The 23,725-nt window shown below is 39.2% G+C and overlaps 1 protein-coding gene across 2 annotated transcripts in view; it reads right to left on the reverse strand.

Moving 5' to 3' along the window:
* The window catches only part of PRKAR2B (protein kinase cAMP-dependent type II regulatory subunit beta), a 109,043-nt gene that overhangs the window by 34,052 nt on the left and 51,266 nt on the right, over positions 1-23,725 (reverse strand). For both annotated transcript variants that reach the window (XM_082473616.1, XM_082473615.1), the window contains exon 3: positions 6,084-6,136. In XM_082473616.1, the coding sequence (XP_082329742.1) occupies positions 6,084-6,136 (53 nt within the window). The remainder of the gene's footprint in view (positions 1-6,083; positions 6,137-23,725) is intronic.

A 23,725-nucleotide genomic window follows, 5' to 3' on the forward strand; every position in this document is an offset into this window, starting at 1 on the left:
TGCTTATAGACTATACACACACACGAGCAGTATACACAGTATACTGCTACATACTATTAGCCAGTGAGAGAGGACGTTGCTGCAGTTTTTTCCTCCAAGGGTAAGGGATATGCAAACTTTTGTTTCCTATCTAATCAATATTCACCTCAACCTAGATTCTACGATGGCACGTGGACCCAGAAAAAGCAGATCCTCCTGCCTAAGAACTCACTGCTATACAAAAAACTTTAAAAATTTGGAAATGAACTAAATCATGCCAACCAAAATTCACACGTGCCTACTTCAAATAAGGAAGGCTAACACAATAAAACAAAAAGTTATTTCTCACTTCACAAAAGCCATCTGGAACTTCGAAATGAAGCAATCATAAACGTTTGCCTGCTGAGAAGCTCTATCCTCAGAGAGAAAAGGTTGGGGATAATGTGTCGCTGATGTTGAAATGACTTCCCAGGCCCAAGATGGAGCCACCTCGGTCCGGGGTGCCACGTCAGCAAACAAAAGCTTAGATAACTCTCGTGTCCCTATAAGTGCCCCGCTTTGCCAGAAACACAGAATATCCAGTCATCCAATCCCCAAAAGCCAAGCCAAATCTGGGCTCTACGCTTACTTCCTTGCTCCTTATTTATTTTCTGTTTTTCTCTTCCTTGTTCCTTACTCTTTATCCTATAAAAGCTTCCTACCCTCCACCCCGTTTTGCAGCTCTCTGGATCCTTGGGAATGGAGACTGCCCACTTCGTGCAGTGTTAAATAATGTTTGTATCACTTAAACTGTCTTTTTAAATCATTTTTAACACCAGCTTGTACCTGCTTTACCCTTGTCATCAGTTTAAGTCTTTCTCTCCTGACCCATTCACTTTGTATGAACACCTCACACAAAACCCCACCTTTTGCTTTGTGACCACCTAGAGGGGTGGGATAGGGAGGGTGGGAGGGAGGCGCAAGAGGGAGGGGATATGGGGATATATGTATACGTATAGCTGATTCACTTTGTTATACCGCAGAAACTAACACAACATTGTAAAGCAATTATACTCCAATAAAGATGTAAAAAATATATACATATATATAATGGAAAAGAATCTGAAAAAGTTATATATATGTATAATTGAATCACTTTGCTGTACACCTGAAACGTTGTAAATCAACTATACGTCAATAAAAAATTTTTTTAAACCCACCTTTTTCTTCTTCTTTCTCTCTCCAGCTACTTCTCTTCTTATGAATTCATATTTCCAAATCTTGTTTCTCCATCCTGCCACCCTTACTACTGTCTACTGCTCTCCTCTTTGTTTCCCTTTTTCCTTTCTTCCCTCTCCCTACCATCACTCCTCAGTGCCCAGAGTCCGTTATCTATCATAGCCTCCACCCCCGGCCATGAAAATCCTGCTCTGCATCCTGGAAAGCAAACAGTCAGAAATCGGGTGAATCTCTGAAGCTCTGGCTCCCCTGCCCTGTACCAACTGCTCAGAAGACGCTCTCCTACTTCTAGAGACTCATTTCCTTCGGTTGGATTTGGTGTGATCCGACATATGAGATCTGCATCTGGATAACTAAGGCCTCGGCAATGTGCCCAAATGTGATTTTTATTATACTAGAGGCCACTTTGTTTTTCATTAAAATTTATTTCTGATTTCAGGATAAAAATCTTATTGGTTAAACAAATATTGATGTAGCACTTACTATGTGCCAAGCACTGTTTTAAGGGCTTTAAAAATTTAAAAAGGGCTTTATTACTAGCTTTATCCTAGTAAGAGATCCCATGAAGCAGGTGAATGCTAAGTGAAATGAGTCAGACAGAGAAAGACAAATACTGAGTGATCTCTCAAGAGAAAAAAAGTAAGAAAATTAACTGGCCCAGGTAACTTCTTCCATGTCACACAGTTCAGAAGCTGCAGAGCTGGGATTCACCCCAGCTGTAGGCTGGCCACAGAGTTCATACTAGAAACCAGGGTCAGCAGACCATGGCCCGAAGGCCAAATTTCTTTTTGCATGACCCCTATGCTAAGAATGATTTTACATTTTTTAATGATTGGGGGAAAAAATCAAGAGAATGTTTCCTGACACATGAAAATTATATGAAATTCAAATTCAAATGTCCAGAAATAAAGTTTTCATGGGTCACAGCCACAGCCGTTCATTTATGTGTTGTCTATGGCTGTTTTCCTGCTATAACAGCAGAGCTGAATAGTTGTGACAGAAACAGCACGGCCCCCAGAGCCTAAAGTATTTATTCTCTGAAAATAGTAAAATTCCCCCCAAAAAAAGCTTTACAGGAAAAGTCTGTCAACTCCTGCCATAAACTCTGTTGTCTTTCAATCAAAAATAAATTAGAAAAACAATAAGTAACACTGAAATTACATGTTTTCTTTAAAGGAAACACCGTGCATCTATTTTGTGAAGCAAGGGAAGTCTGTACAAGATATTTTCATACCTGTCTAATCTATTCTCCACACAGAGCTGAAAGTAATCTTTTAAAACTTTAAATCAGAGCACCGCATTCTGCAGATTAAAACCTCAATGGAGTCCATCACATTCACAGAGAATTAATCCCCACTCCTTCTCCACCCTCACCTCAGCCAATCAGCCTCAGCCACACCTGCCTTTATTCAGAGCCTCCGACTCCTCCCACTCTGATGGGCTTGGGTCAACCCAAAATGCACTCCTGGGCTTTTGGCAAGACACTCTCCTCGTGCATCCTCTGGTCTCACTTCAAGGAGCCCTTCTCCAACTATTCCATTTCATTAGGGACGCTGTTGATCTGGGGGGTTTGGTTTGGTTTTAATTCCTACACCCTGTTACACTGTCCTTTTAGCACTTCATATTTTGTGACTGTTAATCTACTAGCTTGTGGTCGGCTTCTGCTATTAGACTCTAAGCTCCAAGATGGCAAGAACTTCTCCATCGTGCTCACCACTGTATACCCAGCACCCGGCCAGATATGCAGAAGGCACTCCCAAAACACTTTATGGAATAACAGAAGAAAGAAATGCTCCATTCTTAAATTTACCAGCCCTTCTCTGCCAGTTTCTACATGCTGAATGTATATAACCCTTACATTTTCATTTGTTAAAGGTATTCCAACCAAAATCTAATTTGTTGTTTTCCAAATCAGTCTTAAGTGTTTGAATTTTCTTTGAATACATATCAAAGAATAAATATCTATTTATACTACTCTGAGATTTTGGGATTTGATAATATAAATAGAGTCTCTGAAATAAGACAAAATGTCCAAATGAAATGTTAGTTTATCGAAATACACTTCATGTTTTCCTTACAGACATTTTCCAGTATCGGTTTAGAGCCAATTAAATTTTGAAATCTGTAATAATCATTTCCAAGGGCTATGGTACAAGTGACTTATAGTATCTAAGATGAAAAATATTAAAATATTTTAGTATTCTAATATTAAAATATTTTAATATTTAATATTTATTAAAATGTTTAATATTTTATTTTAAAATATTTTAATATGTAAAAAAAATTACAGTTTTTAGTAGAGAAGAGTCAACCTAATGGATAACCCATGACACTTCATTATAATGATTAATATATCGTTAATAAATTAATTTAAAAAATTAATGTTGAAGGGTGTTACAGGGACAACTCGGGGTGAATGCCCAACCCACAAAGATGCCTCCTTCTCTAGGAACTGCCCTCATTTATTTATTTTTTAAACATTTTTTAAAAATTTAAGCATTAAAAAAAATTTAAGTATGGTTAATTTACAATGTTATGTTAGTTTCGGGTATATAGCAAAGCGATTCAGTTATATATACATATATATACATATACATATTCTTTTTCAGATTCTTTTCCATTATAGGTTATTACAGGATATGAATATAGTTCCCTGTGCTATACAGTAGGTTCTTGTTGGTTATCTATTTTATATATAGATAGTAGTGTGTATATGTTAATCCCAAACTCCTAATTTATCTCCACCCCACCCCCTGTTCTTCCCATTTGGTAACCCTAAGTTTGTTTCTATGTCTGTGAGTCTATTTCTGTTTTGTAAATAAATTCATTTACATCATTTTTTTAGATTCCACATATAAGTGATATCATATGATACTTGTCTTTCTCTGTCTGACTTACTTCACTTAATAGAATAATCTCTAGGTCCATCCATGTTGCTGCAAATGCCATTATTTCATTCTTTTTTATGGCTGAGTAATATTCCCTTGTATATATGTACCACATCTTCTTTATCCATTCCTCTGTCAGTGAACATTTAGGTGGCTTCCATGTCTTGGCTGTCATAAATAGTGCTGCTATGAACATAAGGGTGCATGTGCCTTTCTGAATTAAGAGTTTTCTCTGGGTATATGCCCAAGAGTGGGCTTGCAGGATGCCCTCATTTATAAGTGGGGTCCCCCAGCCAAAGTCAGGCCTGTGAGAAACTCTCCACGGGGAAGCTGGGATTTTGAACTGAGAGAGACACAATAAGAGTAACGGGCAGCTGACTCCCTTTCAATGTCGATACTCTTAGGTGCTGCACGGATGCTGTGGAAGGACCCCAGAGGGGGTTGGTCCTGCCTGCTAACCACAGCCTAGGGTTTTCTTTAACACTTTCAGGAATTCTACAAGATTTCCAAGCATATGTCCAATAATTCCCCAATGTTTTCTTTTGTATTTTATCTCAGTGTGATTGTTTCTTTCCCACAGCCAAATGAAGTTTAACTGGTATAGCCTCCCCAGCAGGACTGTTAGAAATTAGTTGGAGTGATCCAGCCAAACCACTTTGCCAATCACGTGGACCAAATGGTAGCTAACAGTTTTCGAGTCTATGAGATACTGTATATTGTTTTCAAAATGTATTTTTAAATGTTCTTTTCTATTTAGATTTTTACTAAGGTAAACCAGCTCATCGAACATCTCAACTACCAAGTTTTATCATATACATTTATACACAAAGAACGCTGTCTTCAAAGTCACCCACTAGTGTTTCTGCGAGATACATAAAGTGTAGGAGAGGGGAGGGTTTTTCAGACTACATGGAGGGGTAACAGCACATTACACATTAGAGACGATACCTTGATCCTAAGGCAACATAATTTTCAGACTGGAATTTATGGACCTGATCAAAATACATAAGTTATGGTACTGAGAAATGAACACTGCAAGTCTGGTGCTGCGAATCCCCGTGGGGACAGGAGTGAAATGGGATTTTCTCCAAAATCTTCTGTGTCATTTAAAGCTCCTGATCTTTCTACCACTGGATTTTATTTACATTTCAGGGAGCTTAATGATGTAATGACTTAGGGATCCAGTATCTGCTTTTCTATGTTAAAACTCAATCTTACTTTAGTATTTTTCAGAGCTACAGAAACAGATTTTTGTTTTTATTTAAGGCCAAATAGAAGAAAAGAAACTTTTGCAAAGTATGTACTCAAAAAAAAAAAAAAAGTACATGATTACTTTCCATTTCCAGGCTCAGTAATCTCCTATTGAGTTTACTTTCTACTAAATAAATAATAGGAGAATGGAGCTAAAGGACACAGCTTAAAAACTGTTTCAAACCAAACTGGACAAAGTCTTGCAAAAACATTAAGACCTCCAAGAAATCAGCTTCTGAGCAAACTATCAGACTCATAGATTTTAAAACACAATAACTGCTGTACTGACATTTTAGATGTAATTTTACTGTGATTTTTTGTTGTTGTTTCAGAGTAAGCTTCTGTTGTGATAAAACAGTAGGAGCACAAGGCTTTTCCCAGCGTTTTTCTTGCCTAGAAATACTCGCTTGTCTAAGAAAAATAACATTATCACTTTGGGAAAGATAGCTAAAAACATTTTTCATCACAGACTATATTTTTGCAAGAGAAATAAAACCACAACTTCAGTGAGTTTTTATGTTCATCTTTCCTCTTATCCAAAGAGAGAGACGCTTTGGATCGAAGTAATTATACAGAACATGAAGAAGAAGTAAACTATGAGAGATAAGACTAGGAAAAGAAACAGTCAAAATAATTCCATTATGCCTCCTGTTAACCTATATGCCTGTTAACATCTTTGCTGTTATTATTTTCTTTATCCAATACGGGAGTATAATTTAAAATTAACGCATTCAGTAAATTACATACCCTGGACTCAGCATCATCTTCTTCTTCATCAGGATTATAAGCTTCTGCACATACTATAAAAATAAAAATGGACATTTTAAAGATTCCTTCACCAAGAAACATGCTACAATAAATATATCTTTAAAAATTAGTGAACAAAAAGAGTGCTGTGGTGTAAAAAACCATTAATTCACCTCACCCAGGGCAAGCAGCCTACCCCCCAAAGCCAGTTTGCTATTGCAATTTATAAGGAATTTACTAAAATATAAAGCTGCACTTTAAGACACTGATAACTGCTTCCTTTCTCTTATTCAGAGAAACATAGCTAACCTCTTTCACCTTCATTTCCAAGCTATAGAAATGCATAAGATCAAAAAATTACCTGAAAGAACACACACACACACAAAGTCTAAGTCTACTTTGAAATGATCAATTTAATCAAGCAGTTATGAGTAACTTTCATAAATTATCCATAACTCAATCTTCCAGGAACAAATACTATTAATATTTTGCATATTCCTTTCCAGTCTTTATTCTGAGCTGAGCTCATACTGCATCCACAATTTTAAAACCTGCTTTTTCATTTAACACTGAAGAATTCTGTATGCCATTGGAAACATTTTGTAAATATTGTTTTAAGGATTGCTAATTATTTACATAAGCTATAATTTACCACACCCCTAATGCTAGACACGAAGCTGGCTTCTGTTAAAACAACCTTGCAAAAACATCTTCATGCATAAATATTTGTCTACATTTCAGTTTATGCTGTGGAATTATTCCCAAATGTTATTTTGGGGGCTAAAAGGCATGACAACTTTTAAGGCATATTTATCACCATGTTTCTTCCCAATGGGATTATACCCATCCAGTGTCCTATAAGAAATGTGTAAGGAGACTCCTCTAAATGGTACCGCAGACTTAGACATCAATGCTCAAAATCTCTGCCAATTTAAATGAAAAAAAGATTTAAATTTTTAAGTATTACTGAATTTGAACAATGTTCAAATGATTGTAAGCTGACTGTATTTCCTCTTTTGTCCCTATGTCTGAGGCATTTATTTTTGTATTTGGTTTTCTTTTTGACTTATACCAGTTTCTCAATACCACTTTGTCATATTTCTTATAATCATTTTATCCAGTTTGCTTTTTTTTTTTTTTTTTTTTTTTTTGGCCACGCCATGTGCCTTTCAAGATCTTAGGTCCCCAACCAAGGATTGATCCGGGGCCATGGCAGTGAAAGTGCGGAATCCTAACCACAGGACCACCAGGGAATTCCCTCCAGTTTGCTTTTTAACTATAATTACCAAGTTTTTTTTGTTTTTGTCTTTGTTTTTTTTTACCAATTATGCATGCTGTTTGTTTTTAATGTAATGACATCAGGGAAGAAAATTCCCCAATATGATTTAAACCCAATGTTAAACATCACAAAAGTACCAATGCTTTTGAGTTTGGTATTTGTAAGTCTTCTTTATTTGCAAATCTACAGATCTGTAACTTCTCTTCTTTCACTTTGTAAAGGTAGACCTTTTTACATTTACCCTTTAATCCATGTGGACTTGATTCTGGCATGGATGTAGAAATTTAAAGAGCAGAGGACAGGTGAAAGGCTGACGAATGTCTTTCCAGGGGCCTCAGGATGGTCTCAGGAGTATTGTCATCTTTAGTTCAACTGAAGACTGTCATTATTATTACAAAACCTGCCGGTAGCTTTCTTTTCTCCAGGCATTGCTCTATACACCTACACCAGTGAGTGCTTCTTAACCAGGGCCTATTCTGCCCCCCAGCATGACATTTAGGCAATGTCTGGAGACATTTTGGTCGTCACAGCTGTGGGGGGTTAAGAGGAAGCTGCTGGGGGAGGCCAGGGATGCCGCTAGACACCCCGCCCTGCACAGTACAGCTCCCTCTCCCCCTCTCCCCACGAAAGAACGACCTGGTCCAAAATGTCAACAGTGCTGAAGTTGAGAAACCCTGACCTGGTGTATATTTTCCCCTTCCATCTCGCAACAACCCTAAGATAGGTGTCATAATCACCACCTGGCAGATGAAAGAACGGGGCACAGTTACGTATCTTGGCCAATATCACACAACATCGCACATCATCTTGTAGCACCACAGGACTGGACCCTAGGGCTGTCTGGCTGACTCCAAAGGCCTTGTTCTTTTCTTTTTTTTTTTAATGTTTTAGAAAGCGGCTTTATTGAGATAGAATTCACACGCCATACAATTCACCCATGAAAAGCGCGCATTCAATGCTTTTTGGTATACTACATTATTAACTTTTAAAAACTGTGGTAGAATATATATAACACAAAATTTGCCATTTTTAAGTATACAGTTCAGTGGCATCAAGTACATGCACAATGTTGTGTAACCACCACCACTATTTATATCCAAAACTTTTTCATTACCCTAAGCAAAAACTCTGAAACCACAAAGCAACAACTCCCCATTCCTCCCGCCCCCCCGCCCCTGGTAGCCTCTAACCTTTCAGACTCTGTGAATTTGCCTACTCTAGGTACCTCACGTAAGTGGAATCATATAATATTTGTCCTTTGTGGCTGGCTTATTTCATTTAGCATGATGGCTTCCAGGTTCATCCATGTTGTAGCAGGTGTTAGAACCTCATTCCTTTTTATGCAAAGGCCTTGTCCTTAACCGCTGTTCTGTGCTGGACGGCTGTGGTGAATTCACCAGCTCAACGCCTGGACATCAGCGTTCCGCCTCAGAAACCTAACAGAAGGGGACCTTCTTCCCGGGACAGGCTCCCACTAAAGAACCTCACTGACGCATATCACCGGAACGGCAGCTTAGTAACTACCTTCCCGAATCGGTATGGAGTCAGCGTGACCAGCCAGCTCTCTCCCTGCAGGAAGACCACAGGAGAAGCCAGATCACAATTAAAAGGTTCCTTGGTGAGAAGGAGATGGGAGGAAGAGAGAGTTTGTCGAATAAACTATTTAATGCATCAGTCTGGGATAGCCCAAGGCATCCATACACAATACACACAGTCCTGCTCATGTGGCCCAGGCTCCTGAACTGTGTTGCTGCAACTTTCCTAAAAGCAGGAGAGCGTCTACCTCTAAAGCTCGGCTCCATAACTTTCTGTTTCCATGTTTGACCAACCTCACTGGCAGAACTGATACATAATTTGCAGGGCTCGGTGCAAAATGAAAATATACGCCCATTTTCAAAAGTTAAGATTCTTAAGAGGGCAAGAGCAGAACACTAAACCAAATTAGAGGCCCTTGTGAGGGTGGGGCCCGTGAAGTCAGCCACTGTCATAGGATCTATATGTTCAGTGAGGTGACAGCGTCGATAAGATACTATGTTCTTTAAGGTAACCTGTTATAAACAGCCTTGACCCATTAGTGTTGATCTTAAGTTTTAATTCACAGAAGGAAATCTTAATCCTCTACTTTCTAAGTTTCAAGCCCCTAGATGCTGACTAAAAATCATCACTAGTAAGAATCGATTTTCTTTCTAAATAACTTATCAATTGCCCCAGTATTATTTATTACTTAACACCCTTCTGATTTGTGATACCTACCTTATTACATGTTTGTTTATTTCTGGGCTATCCATTTCATTGAACTGTTTACTGTGCCAATATTACCAGGTTTCGTTCTTGGCACTGATGTGCAATTGTTTCACTATATTAAAATTCACCTACTGCCACCTCCTACACCCAAATCAAAATACAGCACCTGCAGCTTTGTGCACAGCCATGGTGGCTCACACCTCCTTAACTTCACTGACACAGTCTCCACCTCCTCTCCAAGCCATCCCTTCTCTCCAGCCCCATCTAAAAAGTCCGATTAAGAGTCACGTGTTGACCTCTCGCCTGCACAGGGCTAACTCAGGATACCCCACTGCTGTGCTCCCTTTGCACTGTCCCTCAAGTGTGGGCACAGCTCATTACCATCACCTACCACACTTCACTCTACCAAAGACGTTACCACCTGTTGCCCCTTCAGGCTGGAACTGTAGCCCTTCAGGGACTGACTGTGTGCTTTGTGCATTTCTATATTTCCCTAGCACTGACCTGGCACAGTGCCTGGCTCAATGCATTTTTCTGAATGAATGACTGATTGATGAACAAACAAGCTTGACAGTCCTTGAAGGCAAACTCAATGTCTCTTTTAAATATCTCCCAATAGTCTACCTGTATTATACACTCTCAAACAAACACACATAGAATGAATGAATGAATGAATGAATGAATAAAAAGTTGTTCTTTTTTGTTAAAATATCCTACACCATTTGTCCAAAAAAATGGGGACAGAGAGGTTGAGTGAAAATGAGGACCTTTTGTCTTGTTCACCAAGGGGCCAAGCAAAGAGGTTAGGAGTTCAGTAAATATCTATACAAGGAATGAATGGATGAAAGACTATGTCTGGATGGACCCTCAAACCAAAGCCTCCAGATAACCTGAGCTGCCCCAAATTTTTTTCTGAATTGTACCCCCTCCCTCCTGGGCAATCTGAAATTGAGCTGAAGCTATATATTCTAGTCTTTGTTTGGCAATTACACAGTAATGAAGAGCAGAGTCTTTTTCTTTACGTGAACCCTACATTGAGTTTTTCCTGTCATGTTGTGCATATATGTATTTCGATAATACATTAGTCATCTAGAATGCTCCAAAAATTTAAGTAGTTTCCCACACTGCAGACAGTGTAATGTGCACTGGTGTAGCCAGACAACTGTCAGGGTTTGCAGGACAGAACAGGGAAATGAGAACTATATTGGGTCTGCATCTTCTGGGGCTTGGCCCTCAATCTTTTCATGCACTGCGTGCGCGTGCACGCACGCACACACCCACACACACACTCACACAGTGTGACAGACAAGGGACAAGGGTTTCTTTTTCCTCCTGGTGCCAAATACATGTTGTCTCTTCGAACACCATTTCTCCAACTCTCTGACACCAACCAAATGTCCAACAATTCAATTCAATTCAATTCTGACACTATCTACCCGCAGTTAGCATCAGATCCCACAAGTTAAAGGGCTCAGTCCCACAAGAGTGCCCCCACTTCAGACACCAATCACAATTCCCAGGCTACCCATACTTCTGACCGACCAGCTATAAACTGGGGGTTCCCATGACGCCCTCCTCAGGTTTGATAATTCACTAGAATGACTCACAGAACTCAGGAAGTGCTTTCCTTCCTCTTACCAGTTTATTATAAAGGATACAACTCAAGTACAGCCAGATGGATGAGATGCACAGAGCAAGATATAGTGGGAGGGGGTCAATGCCCTTTCTGGGTGTGCCACTCTCCCAGCTCTTTGATGTGCGCCCCAATCTGCAAGCTCTCTGCACCCTGTCATTTAGAGGTTTCTATGGAGGTTTTATTACATGGGCACCAAGTGTTAAATCATTGGCCTTTGGTGATTAACCCCATCTCCAGTCTCTCTCCCGTTCTCCGAGGTTGGGCTGAAAGTTCCAAGCTTCCAATCAAAGTTTGGTCTTTCTGGGACCAGCCCTCATTCTGAAGTTATCCAGGAGCCCCTCAGCCAAGAATCACTGGTTAGCACAGCAAAGAAACTCAGGAGATCCCCAGGGTTTTGGAAGCTCTGTGCCAGGTGCTGGGACAAAGACCAAGTATCCCGCTTATTATACCGCACAAGGGATTACACCAACTCCCAGGGTTTTTCACCAAGTGCCCACTATACTTTGTCGGGAATGTATAAAAATCAGTACAGTCAAAACAACTGTGACCTGGACAAGTTTACATAACCCTGTGCGCTCTGACAAAGCTAACAAAGAATAAAGGAAGCAGACCAAGCCCCATGAGTCGCTGGGCCTCAGCACCTGGCACGGAGCCTTGCACACAGTATACCCTCAATAAATATTTGCTGAAGGAATCAAAAGCAAATGTGGCCTGTACAGAAAGACTGCATGGTTTAGAGGCCTAAAACCTAGGGAAAAATGGACTTCTACAAAATATATGAAATTTACTTTCCCAGTGTTCTCAATACACTAAGATTCCAGCACACTTATTTAAATGATAATCAGATTAAAATAAAGCTATTATAAAAGCACAGGTGTATTAGACAACAGAGCTCTGATTCAATATGGTTAAACTTAGCTTACTGAAGTGGAAATGTCCTCCTACAAAGGGAAAAAAAATGTACCTTTAACAAATACTAGTTTAAGGCATGCATTTTCAAACAAGAAGATTAGCTGGAGGAAGGGGCGAAAAAAACAACAACCCTTTTTTTTCAATATAAAACACAGATACACATACAATTCTTAACCAGGTATACAGTATATGTGTTGTATTAAAATCTCATGGGGGGGGGTGTGGCAGTTAGGGAGAAAAAGTCTAAAAAGACTTGGGGTAGACGCAATGATAAAAATAAGATTGAGCGACACTGGCACACAAGTATACTAGTTATAAGTGAGTAAAGGGAAGAGGCACAACGACAAACCATAGACTTTCCCCTCCCCCTTCACTCACATTTCTGCCCAGGTAACTTGGTACCTATCCGCTGTGGCATATCAGTGATCACCTTAAAGTGTAATTCACAAAGCAAAGGCATTTGGACAATCTGTCAAAATACAGACGTTCACATTTAGATCCCAAATCACATTCAAGCAAAAGGACCCACAGGAAATCTGATTTAGTCATTCAAAAAAATAGTTTTTGAAATGTGGGAGGTGATGCAAAAAGAACGATGCCAAGTACCTATATTATCACTCTGTATTATACTATGTAAGTTGTTACATCTATGTATTTTATATCACTTTATTTTTTAAATTTTTATCAAAATATAGTTGATTTATAATATTGTGTTAGTTTCAGGTATACAGCAAAGTGATTCAGTTACACATACATGTATCTTTTTTTAGATTCTTTTCCATTATAGTTATTATAAGATATTGAGTATAGTTCCCTGTGCTATACAGTAGGTACTTGTTGGTAAATATTATATAGAACTATGTACCATGTATAAACCATTTGTTCTCCAGGCGATCACAGCCTAGAAAACAAGAAAATAGAAATAGAATAGCCACAATAACACTAGTGCCACGATGGAGGTGTGTACAAAGTATGTAGGAGCACAGAAGAGAAAGGAGTGACCTGCTGCTCAGAGAACAAGGCTTTGCAGAAAAACAGACTCTCTAAATAGTTAATGAAGAATGGGAAGAAGTTTCCTGAGAAAAGGAGATTGTTTTGTTCACTGCTGTATTTCTAGCACTTGGAAGAGTGAATGGGACACAGTAAATGTTAACAAAAATGGCTGAAGAAATGAATAGTTATTTTAGTATCTCTTCATTGCCCCTTAGACCTATGGAAACTGCATCTGTCAGGGTAGACTGGCTTATGCTACAGTAACAAGCATCCCCAAATCATCGTGACTTAAAACTACAGAAGTTTACATCTCACTTACACTATATGTCCATCTCAGGACAGTGGGTACTCTGCCCCATGTGTTCTTTACAGAGGGATGCAGGCTGACAGAGCTGCCACCATTTAGAATGTCACCAGTCCCCAAGACAGTGGCAAATTACTCACTGGCTCCTGATGGGGCTCAAGACACAGCACCGCAAAACATGGTACCCCAAAACATGGCACACTGGCATACTATCTTAGGCTGAAGGAGTTTGAGAAAATCCCAGAAGCAGGAAGGTCACTCTGACCTTCACCTCCCTCCCCTGCCTTTCTTCCCTGAAAGTAGGAGATAAACCTCCCACGTGAAAGATACCTTCTCCTTGTACCAGGAGGAAGGGAGACATTCTTATCACCAGGGCAGAGAATGCTGTATAAACAAACTTTGTTACTCCTTCACCATTTAACTACCCACAGCCCAAATCCTTTTGTCTTGTCAATTCTTCACAAATTTACTGTTTTTTTTGTATAAAAGGTGTAAAAGCCTCCTGCTCTGGTCACTTCTTTGGGTCTTCATTTTCTCATGAAGGCTCCCATGTATATGTAAAACTTCAATAAAATTTGTATGCTTTTCTTCTCTTAATCTTGTCAGTTTAATTCTTAAGCCCAGCCAGAGACCTCAAGAGGGTACTGGAGAATTTTTCCTCCCCTCTGCTCCCAAAGCTTCAGTGTGGAAGCGATGTATGTCACCTCTGCCAAGAAGGAATGTACATCACATTTCATAGGACAAGTGACATGATCTTTCCTAACGTCACAGAGACATGGAAGTGTGATCTTACCATGTGCCCAGAGGAGAGAACACCGTCTGATGGCCCTAAAACCAAGGATTCCTCTCTCTCCTTCTCTCTCTAGTAGGGGCTTAAAAGGGGAGGGAGAGAGAGAGTACTGAAATCAACCTCACAGTTTACTTACAAACAGTGAAAAAAAACTTAACTTAAAAATCTACAGAGTAAGGGTGGCGCAGTGGTTAAGAACCCACCTGTCAATGCAGGGGACACGGGTTCAAGCCCTGGTTCAGGAAGATCCCACATGCCGCAGAGCAACTAAGCCCGTGTGCCACAACTACTGAGCCTGTGCTCTAGAGCCTGCGAGCCACAACTACAGAAGTCCACGCACCTAGAGCCCATGCTCCACAACAAGAGAAGCAACCGCAATGAGAAGCCCGCGCACCGCAACGAAGAGTAGCCCCCGCTCACTACAACTAGAGAAAGCCCGCGCGCAGCAATGAAGACCCAATGCAGCCAAAAATAAAATCAATAAATTTTTAAAAACTCATCATAGGGCTTCCCTGGTGGCGCAGTGGTTGAGAATCTGCCTGCCAATGCAGGGGACACGGGTTCGAGCCCTCGTCTGGGAGGATCCCACATGCCGCGGAGCGACTAGGCCCGTGAGCCACAACTACTGAGCATGCGCGTCTGGAGCCTGTGCTCCGCAACAAGAGAGGCCGCGATGGTGAGAGGCCCGCGCACCGCGATGGAGGGTGGCCCCCACTTGCCGCAACTGGAGAAAGCCCTTGCACAGAAACGGAGACCCAACACAGCCATAAATAAATAAATAAATAAGACTTTCAAAAAAAAAAAAAAAAAAAAACTCATCATAATCTACTATGTTACTGCCTATATTTCAGCTATAATACAAAAAGAGCAATATAAACACATCCTGAACCTATCTTGCAGAAATGTTGGCAAGCTTCATTAAATAGTACTTAAGTGAATATTTAATTCCCAAATCAGTTATGTTCATGTCAGAAAAATTTTAAAGATTTTAGCCAAGATACTTAACTGTATAATCCTGTCTTGGTGAAATGAAAGAAATACAGCTTCCACTTAATCTAGTTGGTTTTACCTCTCCCCAAGGTTATCAATGGGGCTTTAAGAATCAGCCCCTCAAAACCATCTTCTGGTTCTCTATAAAATTTTTTTAAATTTTATATTGGAATATAGTTGATTTACAATTGTGTTAGTTTCAGGTGTACAGCAAAGTGATTTAGTTATATTTATCAAGAACCATTCATACCTCACAAGTAAACCACCATGTTCAGGACACTATTGGATCAGTGTCACTAAGATACATAAATGAGCAGCAAAAGAGAGCTTCAAACAAATGAGAATTTGTCCATCACTTGCTATTTTCCTATTATTAAAGCTACAGAAACCAAAACATTCTTTAATCTGTTTTTTAAAAAACATGTAGGAAGCAACCTAAATGTCCATCGATAGACAAATGGATAAAGAAGATGTGGTGTATATATAAATACATATATACATACATTTATATATATACAATGAAATATTACAGCCATAAAAAAATGGACTCTTGCCATTTGTGACAACATGGAAGGATCTAGAGAGTATTATGCTAAGTGAGATAAGCCATACAGATAAAGACAAATACTGCATGATTTGACTTAACATGCAGAATCTAAGAAGCAAAACAACCAAACCAAACCAAAACAAAAACAGACTAATAGACACAGAGAACAAAACAAGTGATTGCCAGAAGGAAGGCATTAGGGTGGATGAAATAAGTGAAGGGGAGTAAGAGGTACAAACCTCCAGTTATATAATAAATAAGCCACAGGGATGTAATATACAGCGTAAGGAATATGGTCAATAGTATTGTAAGAACTTTGTATGCGGACAGATAATTACTAGACTTATCCTGGTGATCATTTCATAATGTATATAAATATCAAATCATTATGTAGTAAACCTGACACTAACATAATATTGTATATAAACTGTATTTTTTTAAGTGTAAATTTTTCTTCAAAAATGCCTCCCAAGGAAAAACAAAGGACTAACTATGTCACAACCCATATACACATGGTAAGTAAATTTTTATTCTAGACTTGGGTTCCAAAGCAATGAAAAACTTTAGTTATGAAGTACGTGGACTCAATCACTGAATCTATCCCCAATCCATTTTCTTTCCACCACATGTTCAACCCGTATACATTCAGTCTATAAAATATCCATCACCTCTTTTAATAATTAACTCGTTTATAAGGAGTATGGCACACTTAAGAGGACAAAGCATTCAACAGGTTTATAAAAAGAAGCATGTCAATCAACATGAAGTGTTTCTGTGAGGAGGAATCCAGAATAGGATAGACTCAAATACTCTACAGAATACCACTGTTCATAGGCTATGAGTAGCCTGCGGGATTCAGAGAATGGAGGAAACACCATAGGTGCCCTCACTCCCTCTCACATGGAACAATGGTCCCCCTGTAGCTACTGGCATTCCTTCCATCAGTAAGGATTTAAGAAAATTAACAATGTGAAGATCCAAGAAAGGTCAAGTGCATGTAATCAAAGGACCCAATTTCTGGGTATTTTCCAGATCATATATTCCAAACAAATGTTCTTTAAGTAAAAGTATAAAAACTTACAAATGACCAAGAATAAGACAAATAGATACAATAAAAGAGCCTTAAGAATAATTCTGAGAACATATTTTGATAACCATTAATGCTTCAAAGCCCTTGTATGTGCTTGCTACTAGTCACTACAATTCCTCAAAGATATTCTCCAGAACTATTAAGTAGCAGACAGCAAGTGGATCTGTTTGTACTAGAGGACAATGGTGTAATAGAAATTGTATTTATGCTTTGCTGAAAATGGTCTAAGGAAGACTTCTGAGCATTATATTTGATGCATAGTGTGGGTTTTCAGAAATTAATAGCCAAGGAGAAATCAAAAAAGAATTCTAATTCTTTGATTAAAAGGCCAGCAAACGGTTTCCTAAGAGTTTGTGCAAATGCTCTATTGTTCAGATAATGTGATCACCTCTTGGCATTGGTCTGAGACCTTGAATCACATTAAAGTAATATGAACACAAGTTCTAGCTGATAATGAATGATATACTCATATTTATCAAAATAGAATTTTGTCCTTCAGATACAGCAGAGCTACTTAAAGCTTAAAAATAATTTTGTTTACTGTTTTTGAGACTAACACTGCCTAACATGTACCTATGAGAGGATTACAGGAACAGGAAAACTACAGATTCTTCTAATTTATTAATAAACTTTCAGAACCAGTATCATTTGTCAAGATGATACTTGGATGTGATATTTGGACTTAAATATAGCCAGAGTTACAGGAAAATAGTTTAGTCAATTCCCAGCTTTCAGATTTAGTAATAAAACTAAATGTAAGCATTACAGGAGTATCTTTCAGTTAAGTCTCTCTATGTGATTATCAGAAGTCTAATAAGAATTTCGATGCTATTTTAGAAAAATATCATCTAACTGTAACAGGACAATGCATACTAACATCCAAACACTTATAATATATAATATATATACACAAGTAAAAGCAAGTCAGTCTAGCTTATTCATTATTTAAATTCAAAAGAAATTAATCCTAATAAACAGCTTAGTAGGATTTTCTTCTCTGAGCAAAGAAAAAATCCACTTCTAATTTTTTAAAGGGAAACTTCAAAAAAAGTCAAGATTTGTGAGGCAATAAATGATAATGAATTTAAAAGAATTTTTAATTTAAAAAATGATATAAAGTTAAGATAGGAGATATAGAAATAAAATAGCAATTAAGCATTTAAAATCTAATAAATTAGCAAAAGGACATGATTTTACCAAAATTTCATTTTGGAGAGGGTGCCCAGCTTAGAGTGAACTTTTTCATACACTGCTGTGAAACTCTAAGCGGCGGGTGGGGTGGAGATGGAGGGGTCGGTCTGAAAATAGTTATTAAAAGCCTTGAAAATGCTCGTGCTTAATTCAGCAAGTGCTCTTCAAGTAATCTAATCTGAAGACATCCTGACAGCTGAAAACAGAAGAAATGTAAATTCCCAACAATAAACAAATGAATTATGATAGATATCCATACATACTACTGATACACTCTACATCCATTTAAAGATTGTGTTTTACAAAAATATCTAATAACATAGGAAGATGTTCACCAAATTTGAATTAGCTTGCTTTTTTTGTTTGTTTGTTTTTTTAAAAAAACAGGTTTCAAGACAGATAAATGACCTGAGCCCACAGATAGTATGCATGAAGTCTGCAGAGGAGATACCAGAGTTCATATGGTGGTTTTCTTCTTCGAAGTGTGATTGTGATGATTCTATTTTTCCTATTTGTGCCTTCCTAGGTTTTCCTCTTTTTCAATGTGCTGTGTTTATAATCAGAAGTAAAGGATTTTTTTCCAAAAAGAGATGATTGTAAGACTCTTTGAAACATTCATATCTCAAACATAAAAGGGCTTAAAAACATAATAAATGTTACCTTGCCAAAAATCAGTCTTTCTTTTAAATGCATCTAATCCCTTTTCAAAATTACTTTTATAATTTAATACTTCCTAAAAACATACAGCTGCTTCAATTGGCAGAATCAAGGTACAAAAACTTATTAGAAAGTAGTTAGGAAAAAAAATCTCATTAACGATATTATTGTAAAACTGAACTCTTTCTAATAGAACTTTTCACATAAAATAAAAATACGGACCTGATGTCTACCTTAATCTTATAAGAATATGGCTTCCTCTTCACCTTGAATATTAAAAAAACATCTTCAGGTGTTCAGAAGAGCAGACTGAGGAGTATGGCAACTCCTCACCCCAAAAGCAACGATAAAACAAAATACAATTCTCACCAAAAAAGTAAAACAAAAACATTTCAGGACTCTGGAAATCAACTGAAGGCATACAAATTGAAAAGCATTTGTTCATGAAAAACTACTGAACCTCAAGTTAGAACAGCGGGACTGTAAAAACACTCCTGTGTTCTTCCTTTACTCCCAGCTACTACCACATTCACAACACTTCCGACACCACGCGTGAGAGAGAGCTGATTCCCACACTGACCCATCCTCCTTCAATAGCCGGATGTCCACAATTCCATTCAGTTCTGACACTATCGACCTGGAGTTAGCATCAGATCCCACAAGGCAAGGGTTTAGTTCCACAAGACCACCCCCCACTTCAGATGCCAATCACAAGTAGTAGGTCCCCAGGTTACCCACAACTTCTGTCCAACGTGGCTATATATTTTAGGTCCCCAAGGCCCCCTCCTTGGATTTGATCCTTTGCTAGAACAGCTCACAAAACTCAGGGGAACATGTTTACCAGTTTATTATATAATAAAGGATATGATAAAGGGTACAGATGAACAGCCAGATGAAGAGATACATAGGACAAGGGCTGGAAGGGCCCCGGGTGCAGGAGCTTCTGTCCCAGTGGAGTTGGGGCGCATCACCCTCCCAGCATGTAGATGTGCTCACTGAACCCTGTACTTCGGGGATTTTTATGGAGGCTTCCTCACATAGCCGGACCATCATCACATGACTGATGATGATTAACGCAGTCTCCAGCCCTCTCCCTTTCCCAGAGAATGGCAGGTAGGGCTGAAAGTCCCGAGCTTCTAATCCTGGCTCGGTCTTCTTGGTGACCAGCCCCCATCCTGAAGCTATCCCCAAGCCCACCAGAAGTCTCCTCATTAGAACAAAGACATTCCTATCACCCAGGAAATTTCAAAGGATTTGGGAGCTCTGTGTTAGGAACAAGGATCAAAGACCAAACATTAGGACAAAAGATGCTTCTACCGCTCTTACGACTTAGAAAATCACAAGGGTTTTAGGAGCCCTGTACCAGGAACTGGGGACAGAGACTAGTATACATTTTTTCCATTATTTCACAGGGAGTCTACGACATCCCTGCTCAGGACTGCTACCCCGTATGCCCCAGCCCCACGATGGTCAGCAGCGTAGTTTTACCAGCTTTGCCGCTGGAGGTGGCTAACTTAAGAGTAAAGTGCAAAAAACTCCATGCCCAGCAACACAGTTGGGAATGGTGATCACGGCGGCAGACAAACAGCAAGGCTAGCAGGTTACCTAGCTGGAGGTTGTGGTCCTGGCTGCAGCAAACATCACACTAACAGACTAACCAGAAATTTTCAAAAATGAGACAACCACAGAAGAGCTTCAAAAGCTCTCCAAGCAACCATGGCCCACTGGAAGGCTGTGTGGGCACACAGGAGAAACCGGACAGGGCCCAACCTATCCAAATATCCCCGGCTGTCCATGAGACTGTAGCACATGCAGAGAACACAGAGATGGCAGTCAGATGTTAGATACACTTTAAAACTACCTGAAACAATTCAAGAGAAAAAAAACCAAACAATCCAATTAAAATATGGGCACAGGATCCGAAGAGACATTTTTCCAAAGAAAGCATACAAATGGCCAACAGGTACATGAAAAGATGCTCAACATCACTAAGCACCAGGGAAATGCAAATCAAAACCACAATGAGATATCACTTCACATCTGACTGAATGGCTATTAATTATCAAAAAGACAAGAAATAACAAGCCATGGTGAGAATGTGGAGAAAAGGGAACCTTTGTGCATTATTAAATTGGTGCAGCCACTACAGAAAACAGTATGGAAGTTCCTCAAAAAATTAAAAATAGAACTACCATACAATCCAGCAATTCCACTTCTGGGTATTTATCTGAAGAAAACGAAATCACTGTCTTGATTATTTACAATAGCCAAGACGTGGCAGCAACTTAAATGCCCATCCATGGGTGAATGGATAAAGCAAATGCGGTATTTACATACAATGGAATACTATTCAGCATAAAAGAAGGAAATCTTGCCATTTGCAACAACATGGATGGACCTTGAGACCATTATGCTAAGTGAAATAAGGCAAACAAAGACAAATGCTGTATGATCTCACATGTAGAGAATCTTTAAACAAACAAACAAAAAAATCCAACTCACAGACAAAGAGAACAGATTGATGGTTGTCAGAGGGGAAAAAAAGCTACCGAAATTTGAACATGCTCCCCAACCCACACAGAGATCCATCAGCTAAAGGCATTTGACTATAACCTCTAACCAATCATGGACTGAAAACTAAGCCATGCAGACACAGGGGCTAACCCTGGAGAGCCAGGGTTAAAATTTTTTTTTTAATTAATTTATTTATTTTTGGCTGTGTGGGTCTTCGTTTCTGTGCGAGGGCTTTCTCTAGTTGTGGCAAGCGGGAGCCACTCCTCATCGCGGTGCGCGGGCCTCTCACCATCGCGGCCTTTCTTGCTGCGGAGCACAGGCTCCAGACACGCAGGCTCAGTAGTTGTGGCTCACGGGCCTAGCTGCTCCGCGGCATGTGGGATCTTCCGAGACCAGGGCTCGAACCCGTGTCCCCTGCATTGGCAGGCAGACTCTCAACCACTGCGCCACCAGGGAAACCCCCTAAAATTTTTTTAATTAAAAAATTTAAGGGACTTCCCCTGGTGGTGCAGTGGTTAAGAACCCACCTGCCAATGCAGGGGACATGGGTTCGATCCCTCGTTTGGGAAGATCCCACATGCCGTGGAGCAACTCAGCCCATGCGCCACAACTACTGAGCCTGCGCTCTAGAGCCCGCGAGCCACAACTACTGAAGCCCGCGTGCCTAGAGCCTGTGCTCCGCAACAAGAGAAGCGACCGCAATGAGAAATCCACGCACCACGATGAAGAGTAGCCCCCGCTTGCAGCACCTAGAGAAAACCGGCACGCAGCAATGAAGACCCAACGCAGCCAAAAATAAATAAGTAAATAAAATTTATTTAAAAAAAAAATTTAAAAAGCAGAGACATTAGCATCTACACACCATGGTGGAGACAGAGTCCATAGATTTAGCCCAGCAAAGTTGCTAAACAAAAAAACAGCAGAAACAAGCCTGACATGGAGTAAATCAGAATTCAGAATTGCTACAAAATATAATCTAAAATGCCAGCTCTCAGCAAACTTGTAAGGCATGCAAAGAAACAGGAAAGTGTGTTCCATACTCAGGAAAATAGGCAGTCAATAGATATTGTCTCTGAGTGGGCCCAGCTGTTGGCCTTCTCAGACAAAGACCTCAAAGCGAACCATAATGCTTTGGAACTAAAGGAAGCCATGTTTAAAGAATTAAAGTATGATGACAATAACTCAACAAAGAGAATCTCAATAAAGAGGTAGAAATTATGATAAAGAAACAAATGAAATTCTGAAATAGAAAAGCACAATAACTGAGATGAAAAACTCACTAGATGGGTTTACCATGTTTGAGCTGGCAGAAAAAAGAATCAAGAAACGTGAAGAAAGATCAACAGAAATAATTCAATCTAAAGAACAGATTAAAAAGAATGAATAAAAATGAAGAAAGCCTCAGAGACCTGTAAGATAACATCAAGCATACTAACCTGCACATAATGGCAGTTCCACAAAAAGAGAGAAAGACGTAGGAAAAACAGGAAAAAATAATGGCCAAAAAACTCTCAAACTTTATGAAAACTGTTAACTTACAGATCTAAGATGCTCAGTGAACCATAGCCTAGAATAAACACAAAGGAATTCATACCTAGGCACATTTTAGTTAAACTGTTAAAAGTCAAAAACAAAATCTTCAAAACAGCTAAAAAAAGATTTATCATATATAAGGGAAAAATAAAATAATTAATGGTTAACTTATCAGAAACAATGGAGATCAGAAGGCACTGATGACATATTCAAATTGCTGAAAGAAAAAGATTCTCGCAAGAATTCTGTATCCAGCAAAACTATCCTTTAAAAATGAAGGTGAAATGAATTCATTCTCAGATACACAAAGACTAAGAAAATGTGTTGCTAGCAGATGTGCCCTACAAGAAATACTAAAGGAGGCCCTTTAGGCTGAAAGGAAATGACACCAGAGGCTAACTCAAATCAGCAGGAAGAAATGAAGAGCACCAGAAAAGATAAACATTTGAGTAAATATAAAAGACTGTATAAATACACACATTTGCTCTTTTTTCTCTTAATTTTTACTTCAAAAGACAGGATTGCATAAAGCAATAATTATAACACCAAACTGTTGGGTCTGTAACATATATAATACATATGTCAATAACAGCACAGTGAGCTGACGGTCTAACCCTACCTCCTTCCACTCCTCCAAGTTCACACACCTGAGCAAGGCAGTCTGATCGTTCCATGTGGCTATCCCCAGGAAGAGATGAGCTCTTCTCAGTTTGTTCCTGGGTAATAACTGAGGTGAAAGGGGTGGCGAGGACAATACGGACTTATTTTGAAACATCAGGAATCCATCTTGACCATTCTTGGGCATGATACATCTCTGACCAAAATTTTTAATGCTTCTCACAACATACAGAATAAAGCCCAAATTCTTACCAAGTCTTTCAAGGACCCCCCCACCATGATCTGATTCTAACCTATTTTTCAAGACTTTCCTCCTACTATAATAAAGCCCATATATTTCTAAC

This window comes from Balaenoptera physalus, assembly GCF_965194825.1.
Source record: "Balaenoptera physalus genome assembly, chromosome: 8".
In the NCBI taxonomy this organism is placed as follows: domain Eukaryota; kingdom Metazoa; phylum Chordata; class Mammalia; order Artiodactyla; family Balaenopteridae; genus Balaenoptera; species Balaenoptera physalus.